This window comes from Numenius arquata, chromosome 19, assembly GCF_964106895.1.
Source record: "Numenius arquata chromosome 19, bNumArq3.hap1.1, whole genome shotgun sequence".
Classification (NCBI taxonomy): Eukaryota; Metazoa; Chordata; class Aves; order Charadriiformes; family Scolopacidae; genus Numenius; species Numenius arquata.
Genome location: NC_133594.1, coordinates 6,134,515 through 6,143,649, shown reverse-complemented (window position 1 = coordinate 6,143,649; position 9,135 = coordinate 6,134,515). Strand labels below are relative to the sequence as shown.

Sequence of the window (9,135 nt, the reverse complement as noted above, 5' to 3'; positions counted from 1 at the left end):
CTCTCCCTGGTGCATGAAAGAAAGAGGAAGAACAGCTTTAGCAAAAACAGCAGCAAGTTAATGATGCAGAAAATGGTGTCTCTTCCCTCAGAAGAGCCAGAAGGAAACCTGCTCTGGCAGCAGCGCTCCCTTCCCCCTGCATTAGGAAGGAGCACATGGAAGATCTAGTGCTACATCTTACAGGCTCTACAGAGATGACAGTGCCGCGGTGAGACGGCCCCGGCCCAAGGCTGTTCTGTGCCCCTTGGTGGCTGAGGGGCAGGTAAAGGTACAACCCAGGGCTGAAAAGCTGCTGTGTGAAGGGAAGGTGTAGCTCTAAAGGGAAGGCGTAGCTCTAAAGGGAAGGCGTAATTGACAGCATCCACTACTCTCTGCTGGCACCACCGACTGCCTAGCACCATAAACTCTCACTCTACTGCTTAAGGAAACAACTAAAAGAACATATTACTTCTCCCTAAAGTCTCACTCTATCCATTCTTCATCAACGCTAATACAGTAATTAGCACACTGCAGCTGACTTCAAAAGCTGTAAAGGAAAGACAGGGACAAGAGCTAGCGAATAACAGCCCTAAGCACTACTGACCTTGCTTGGATGTACTGGAACCTGGCTTCACTTCCACTCCCCCCAGCTCCCCGGCACCAGTTTGCTGCCTTCTCTGCAGCTCTTTGCCTTCAGCTCCCCACGTTTGCACTCACGCTTCCCCGTGGCACAAAGCGCTACCGGTTACGGGCAGCCCCATCCAAACACCATCCTGCTGGGACTGTCACAGCACCTCCCTCACCGCCACCACAGCTCACCGGAGTCATCGAGCCCCTCTCCCTTCTCCTTCAAACTCACTTTGCTCCAGCCCAGATGGTTCAAATCTCTCCGAAGCCTCCAGGGCAAGTAAAACTAGATCCAAGTAAGTGTGCTAGAACATCACCATCACTTAAGCTTACAAGGATTAAAAAAAAAAAACAATCTCCAAGCAACATAATCTAATTTTCTTGCTCTGGTCTCTTAAAACCCGTCGTGATTAAAAAGATTCTGACTGGTAAAGCAATCAAGTGTCTCTTTAGGAAAGAACTGGTAGGTTACCAGCTCACAGCTACGTTGAAATTTGATTTCTTACCTCCAAAAAGTCTCTCTAGATTTCAGGTTTTATTTTAAGCAATAATCACTGACCTTCTCGTGGTGTTTCCATCCCACATTGAGCCTTTAAGGAGTTTGTTGATCTACTTGAGAGAGCTATAACAGCACAAGGCCACTTCACCATAGAAACTGTCTTTCCTCGAGCTGGAGCCTGCGCCCTTCCCGGCGGCTGCAACAGGCCAAGGAGCAGCCGGGGGCTGAGCACAGAGCACTCCCTGCGCGTGGCCCAAGCCATCGTGCGCAGAGGAATCATTCCCGAGGAGTATTTCATAGTGATGCTCGTTTAAAACCTCCTACGAGTTTCTCAACGTGAGAGTAAGAGAAAGGGAGTGGGTGTAGGGAAGCCGAGGGAATCAACCTTTGATTGTAACCGCTTCGAGCGGTATCTGGATCGTCACTCACACACCACAACCCGCATCGCTCTCAGCCGGGGCTGCAGCCCAGCTGACACAGCAGAACTCCACACAGGGATGCAGAATCGGCGCCGGAGGCTGCTGTGTCCAACACAAACCCATGAACCCAGCTGCTGTCTATAAAGGTTTTAATATCAGTATAAATAGGGCACAGTTACAAAAAACTGCAAGAACTGGAACAATGGAATTTTGCCTTAAAAACTTTGAGTGAGGCCTTGCTCTTCAGAAACACACACAACACACAGACTGCAGGGCGAAGGGAAGGCGTGAGCACACATACACCATCTTGCCTTGAACCACTCAGTACAAAAATAGCAGTAGAAAGATGGTCTCTGAATTGCTGGCTGATCCCTTGGTTGTGCCTCAGCTGGACTCTGACTGCAGGGGAGAGGCAGATTGCACCTTGGGTTAAGAGCAGAGTTAATGCCCAGCGGAAAGTTTGTCTCCTCTCTCCATCCAGCCACAGCTTCCCCAGCTGAGGTACAAGCTACAAAAATAAAGGTTTTGAGAGTTCAGCACTTGTACCCAGCCCGGGTGCTCTGCTGTGGAGCGGGCGGGCTGCGCACGGGGGCTGATGGCCGAAGAGCCGCGCTGGGCCCCCCTTACATTCACTCTGCTGCTGGGTCGCAAGAGTTCAAGGGGATCTCGCTGCTGCTGGTCCAGCTGGGTTCACACCACTGCCCACACCAGGCCTCCCTCCCTTTCCCAGTCCTTGTTACGAGCTCTGCCAACGGTGGTGCCTTCCGCGGTGGAGATGGATCGTTCCGCTGCAAGTCCTGAAGAGGGAGGCGGGGGCAGGACAGGATCTATCTCTGCATGTGCCGGACAAAGGCCTGCACCAGCTGAAACAAAGGCTCCTGCCCCTCGGGACCAAGCTTGGAGGCAGACTTTCCTTGGGGAGAGGGAAGAACCCCGCTGGCAGGTGAAGAGGGACCACCGCGGCGGAAGTAACGGGACAGGCTGGAGAGCAGCGTGCTCTGAAATTAGAAGCAGGTAACGAGTTAGCTTCTTCCAAACTTCCTACCCCTTTTCCTCCCCAAACAAGGTGCTGGTGGCAGAGGAACAGGCACCAGAACGTGCAGCCCAGGGTACCCGAGGCTGCTGAGCGACGCTGCGGAATGGGCTCTACTGGGCAGCCAAAGACAAACAACCTTCTCCCCCACGACACGTTTACAGTGAAGAGGGAGGAGGGACGGTACAAGCTTCTTACCAGCTCAGAGCTGAGCTCCTGCTTCATCCGCTGCTTGTCACGGGGGTGCACAGCTGGGTCTCTCAGGAACCGAACAGCCTGGGAGATGAGCAGGTAGAAACAGTTTTCCATTGTAAACATGAGCAGAGACCTGTGCAAAGAAACACACATCAGCAGGAGCCAAAAAAGTCAGCACACTCAAGTTTCAAGGTTAAATACTCCTAAAAAGACTCCACACAGGGTATGTGCGAGGCAACACTGCTACTGTTCACATTCTGCTCAAGCAGTGATACCCAAAAGCTCCGGTCTGCAGAGAGAAAGTCCTCCTGACCGTCAGGGAAGTCTGATTTAAATATTCTGTTAAAAATAAGCATCAAACAACTCTGTACACTACACCTTAGGATGGGGTGGGGCTTCACACACCCTTCCCAAAAAAATCCCTGCTTGCTTTGGAGAGCTTCTGATGGGCTACCTGAACTCCTCAGGATCAGAGTGAGCAGCTCTGAAGCTACACCAATGTGTCTACACCTCAGTTCTGATCTGAGGAGCATTAGGTTCTGCTCCTTGGCCATGGCTACATCAAATGGCGAGAAACTTACTTGAGGGTTTTGGTTCCCTCTTGCATATTCAGCCCCGCAGCCTGAGGGAAAGGTTCCTTCTTCTTATCCAGCTTGGAGGGAAAAAAAGACAGGCATTAGAGACAGGAGATAGAAAAGGAGAAACGCTACTCTTCAAAGTATCAGTTGAACTCCTCCATGCTCTCCCAGGCAGAGGAATGGCTAGTACCTCTCCCAGCGTGTTAAGGGCCACGTTGACCGTGGCAAGGAGGGTCCCAAAGCAAGGTGCAACATCCGAATCAAAGGCCGGTGTGGCGAAACTCAGAATGAAGAGCACGTTGTACTCAGCAAGGTCCAGCGACTGTGGAGAATCAGAAAGAGGAGTGAGTGACCCCTGTGGCCACGAGTAGGCTATTGCCATAGTAACGGGAATACCTAGTCCCTTTTTTGTATGGAGAACGGGAAGCTTTGAGATAATTTCCCAGATCTCAAGTACACAGCTGGAGCAGTAGTGAGCACTCTGTGCAGCACTGCACAATCAGACTGTGTGGATCTCCTCACATGAATGAACCTTCTCCAACTCCCAAGCCCTACAGCTTGCCACCAAGTGGCAACTTAAAGTAATAACGGTTTCCAGATTGTTTTCAAATGCCCAGGCATGTGTACCTGGAGGCACGGGAAAAAAGAAGTTAACTATTCAAAAGTTTGCAGCAGGACACTGCCAGAATCAAGGATTAAACCTGCCTTATCTGAACTTGGAGCCACCAGGTCACAAGAGGATAACAAGAGGTTGCCTTTTCTGAAGAGCGAGGTACTGCGGATACAAACCCAGTCTGCTCGTTACACGTACACACCGTTGTGCAGACCACACAAAAGCTCAGCCAAGCCTTCCTTTCACACTGACTGTGACCGATCCCTAAGGGGAGCTCCTTTTGTCCTACCTTCCTGCTTTGTGCAGCTGAGCAACTGAGAGATGTCTGGTGGGGTCTACATAGACCCAGACCATCACTCGCCATGCTGGAAACGGCCCCCCGCAGGGAGCAGCTTCTCTCCTCTTTCTCTACCTGGTCAAGGAGGATCTGACAGACATCGGGGGTGAAATGGCGCAGGGCAGCAAGGGTTTTGCTGAGGATTTTCAAGAGGCTGTACTGCACTGTGAGCAGCGCTTTCTGCTCTGCTGCCTCTGACTCAGGGCTGGGATGTTTGGAGGAGGCTTGGGGATTACGCTGCACTCGTGGAGTCACACTCGATGGAAGGGAATCACCATTTTTTGTCTGCGGAGAAAGAAAAAAATAAAGTCTTGAATACAGATAGGATTATTTTCCGCTACTTTCAGGAAAAAAAACGCTATGAACAAAAAAAAGGAACGAGGAAATTAAGCACCCAAAGTCTGTCACCTGCTAGAAGCATGAGAATCTAACACTTAGTGTGCATCAGGGGAGGCACTGCATTGCAGGGAGGCAGCTGCAGCGGCTGTTTAGATTCCACACTCCAGAAAAAAGAATCTCTAATCAACGCACCAAGCCTTAGCCATGCGGAACTAACACATCGGTAGGAATGCATCGTCTCCACCTCAGGAATCTAAGGATTCCCCAAGAATGAGAGCTCTCTCTCTCTTAAACAAATTAAATGACATCAAGGACAACAGGTCAACAATGGCTTAATTAACAGCACTAGAGAGTACTACGGCAACGCAGCCGACTCGCCGCAGTGTAGGCAGTGATAAAATGATAATAGCACCGTTCCAACACGGGCTGCTGTTTCTCTAGGACTGGCTTTGCACGGTCCAGAGTTTTCAGAGTCCAGACCACTCTGCACTTTTTTTCTTTGCTGTGGAGAAATGCAAATCCTAACTGGTGATGACTGTCAATAATCACCACAAGGATTACTGACAATCTATTCAATATCCAAGAGCCTGGACATTGAATGATATTTGCCTTTGAAGAGAGAGCAGGGGCGTGCAACACTCCTAACTTACAGTTTGGCTTAGGGTCCCCATCCTCACCTGCAGGTAGTGCAGGAGCATTTTGCGGCTGTGCAGGAGGGAGGTACAGGCCTGACACAGGTAACACAGATTGACCTGAAATAAATATGGTGAGGGAGAAATCTCTTAAAAGCTCAAAACCCATCTATTCAATACGATTGGTGGAAGCCAGAAAAATCAGTTAAAAGAACAGTGTGATCATAAGGGATCAATGCAGTCTCTTGATTTCCCAGTATTTTCTGAGTCACCCAGCGCTAGAACTGAGAGTAAGACATGGAATTCCCCAAGTTATTATTCCAAGCTACCATCTGTCTGTCCCCAACAGTTATCTTTCCTCACTCAATTCAGACAAGGTACTGACAGAACAGACATTTAAATGACCGCAGGAATAGTTCCTATTAAAAGAGTAGGTGATACAGTGCCATTTTCTCTTAACACATGCAAATCCCTGTGCTCCAAGGCAATGTACTACCCACAGCAGTATCCTGATTCCTACCTGCATGTCTCTCATGAGCTGTGGCAGGTGGAAATGCCACTCCTTTGTGAAATTTGAGAGCTGAAGAATGAAACCAACAGTGTGATCGGCCTCCTCCAGACAGGCCAAGCTCTGTACTGTCCGTACTGCATTCAGGCACTGGAAAGGAGAAAGAAGTAAATCATAGAATCATAGGGCAATGACAGTTAAATCACAAAAAGCCTATTCCTCTCTCTGGAAGAAAAAGCTGAAGATGCAGAGGATCTGCCCTTAGGCACAGAAAATGCATTCATGAATGTAGCCGCACAGCACATGGGTCAGACTCAGAGAACTTTATATTCTTAGTCAGAGGTCAATGCATTTCACAGACTGCACTGCCACAGAAGACAGCTCTTCGTCCAGGCAGAAAGCTTATAAACAGGTAATTCAGCACCTACGCACAACAGGACCCTCCAGCAGGTCTGCACTGACACAATCCAGCCAGTGCAGGTACTTCAGTACTGCAGGACAGGAGAGCTTGCTGACCCGAATGGTGACTGAACCCTGACCACAGCATTTTCATTAGTTGAGCAAGGCTGAGCTGAAACCACCACTGAGAACAGCTCTCATGGCACAAAGTGAGCTCCCATCAAACTCTCACTTGTGTTACCATGTTAAGTAGGCATATTAAGCACCTGTAGCGAAGTTATAATCCCCAAGAGTCACCAGCTGGTGACTGTCCAGCTCTAACAAGTATCATAACAATCATCCCTGCCTGACTGCATGGCTTGAATTTTCTATCCTCCTCTTCCCACTACTGAATTATTTCTACTATAAACCTTTCTGAGGCAGGAGCCTCTTTTCAAAGCTTCTGCACTTTCTGACGTGTTTCCACTGCTTTTGCAACACAGAAGCCGAGCAAACCATCACAGAGGAAATATGTGACATACCTGCAGAATCCTCTCTTGATGGACACCAACAAAATCCAGTGCCTCTGTCAGGAAGTTGTATCTAAGTGTTTTAAGAAGGCGCTCCATCAGTGACATGGAGAGACGGTAGACCCCAGCCCAAGAGGGGGCATCCAACGACTTTCGAGAGGAAGCAGATGTCTGAACAAATCAGATACCAAAATTAATTAGTTATTTACACTGCTGCCCAGTGCGGCACACGCCACAAACCCTTCACACCATTTTGGAAGTCTCCAGTCCCTTGTGGTGGCTGTTGTCCTCCCAGACTGGGAGGGCTCTGCTGCAACCACAGCCCACAGGGCAGGGCACGACATCGCTCCCGGCACCTTCCCACCCACCTGAATGGCTCCGTTACTACTGAGCTGGTACACGCTCAAGAGGGGAAGGCAGACACTCTGTGTGACACCAGCTCCAGCCACGGCTGCTGCTCCCTACAAGACACAGAACAATCTCCTGTTAAAATCTATGTGTTTCTCTCCTTTCTGAGACTAAAGAAACTTATTTTGCATTAGATATTTCTGTCCTTTGCACTGTCACCACCCTTTTAGAGAACTTTCATCTACACACACTTCTATGTTGTTAAAAATTCAGTATCAAGAAAAGCAATGCTGCTCTTCCGGTAAAATCTAACCTGCATAACTGTACTATGAATTCCAGTTCGATATCACCTGGTTTGGTACATACATCTTTGAAAAGGGCTGGCTTCGGAATGACCTTGCTTTCACCTAAAGCCTCCCACAAGCTGAATGTGTAATAGATAATAATGCTTTATCGCAACTAATGAGAAAGTAGATTCCAACACTTAATGCTGTTTTAACTAGGGGGGATGATTTGCATTGCAGAAGAACAGGTTCAGTGAAAGTGCCTGCTCTAAATTACAGGTCTGCTCTGGCTGGCTCAGCTCTTCCATCTGAGACATCCCATTATGGAAAAGAACAAGGCAAACTAAGCAGGCGCACATACAGGTCCCACTGCTCACCAGCTTCTAAAAAACCCCTTTATCTATAGATCATTCTTCAGCTGCATCACAGACAGAATAACAAGATATACAGTTCCTATTAAAAATGTATAGCAATATGCTCTCATTTCCCTGCATCTCTCACCTGTTGAGTCCTTGCTAAAGTCAGCAGTAAATGTAACGAGGCCTCTGTGAAGTGAAGGTTTTGTTTAACTCTCAGGCTGATCTCCAACGCGGCAAAGATAGTAGGAAGCACAGGGACTTTCCTAGTGATCTGTAGCCAGTAGTCTCCATCCTCATCAACTTCACAGAGCTCTTTAGCCAGATGCAGACCCAGAACACACACCTGCAGCGACACGGAAATAATGAGGTATAGACTTAACACGGATACCAAGAAAATCCTGTAAGCATTTACTAACACAACCTAAAGTTCAATCATTCTCATAAATAAAGGCACCTGGTATTCCTCACGCTACACTCTGCACACTTCCTGGCTGTACTGCCAATTGTGACAATGTTTTGAGGACAAATCTGAAAGAGAGGCAGCAACAGCCAATTTCCCAGATTGATGTGTGCCAAAAAGACACAGTAATTATGAAATAGAAACTGCCGAAACTTCCTTTGAAGGCAGCAGGCTGCAAGGGAAAGTTGTTCCAAACATACATGGAATTTCTGTCTAGAGAAAAAAAACATGGCTGCAAAGCAGATGAACAGGGCCTTTACCCCATCTCGCTGGTCCTTGTGTTTAACTCGAGAGGCATCATCTGTTTCCATGCTGTCCTTGTCATCTGCAGCATCGCCCAAGGTCAGGCTGTGTCGAGTCTGATCAAAGAGCGCAATGACCTCATCCTGGAGTGTTTCACACACGCTCAGCACCAGCTGGGAGTACTGGGGGATCTCGTTCACTGTGACACACACAGAGCAGACAACAGTTAACACACAATCCTTGTACCGGGGTTTCCAGTTTAACTGATAACATCACCAGGCCGCATTTCCTGGGGTTAGTATTTATTCTGTTTTCATTTCAAAACCTACAGAACAGAATGTGAAGAACTGTGACTAGGTTAGATGATTAAGTCTAGGAGGATATAGTAAGGGATTAGACAGTCATCTGGGTAATAAAAACATGTCATTCTCCCAAGAAGCCATACAAACTCATGACATTTCAAGGCAAGCACTTCTATGGACAGACTATTCCATAACTGCTCACTACAGCATTTTTACCAGATTGCTGGTACTGGCAAGTGGGTACAGTCTATGTCATATGAGTCCATATAAATACTACATTCCCATCAAAACTATTACAATAAATTGCACCACCTTTTACCAGCACGACTGGAAGCTCAAATACAACAGCAAAGAAAAATGTTTAAAAACAACCCAATGCTCCACTTTCTATTTATTTTCCAAAATACATGGGCTTGCAGAGCCCAAGCAGGGGGACAAGGACTACACAGAAGGATAAGCTGATGCAATTCTC

The 9,135-nt window shown here is 48.0% G+C and overlaps 1 protein-coding gene across 1 annotated transcript in view; it reads right to left on the bottom strand.

Annotated features, from left to right (window-relative positions):
- Nucleotides 1-1,657: 1,657 nt before the first annotated feature.
- Nucleotides 1,658-9,135, bottom strand: part of NUP188 (nucleoporin 188) — a 29,083-nt gene continuing 21,605 nt past the window's right edge. The window contains exons 34-44 of the mRNA XM_074161108.1: nt 8,379-8,560; nt 7,801-8,001; nt 7,036-7,128; nt 6,680-6,838; nt 5,772-5,909; nt 5,297-5,371; nt 4,356-4,565; nt 3,521-3,652; nt 3,334-3,404; nt 2,756-2,885; nt 1,658-2,522 (exon numbers count right to left, since the gene is read on the bottom strand). Of these exons, the coding sequence (XP_074017209.1) occupies nt 2,352-2,522; nt 2,756-2,885; nt 3,334-3,404; nt 3,521-3,652; nt 4,356-4,565; nt 5,297-5,371; nt 5,772-5,909; nt 6,680-6,838; nt 7,036-7,128; nt 7,801-8,001; nt 8,379-8,560 (1,562 nt within the window). The 3' untranslated portion in view covers nt 1,658-2,351. The remainder of the gene's footprint in view (nt 2,523-2,755; nt 2,886-3,333; nt 3,405-3,520; nt 3,653-4,355; nt 4,566-5,296; nt 5,372-5,771; nt 5,910-6,679; nt 6,839-7,035; nt 7,129-7,800; nt 8,002-8,378; nt 8,561-9,135) is intronic.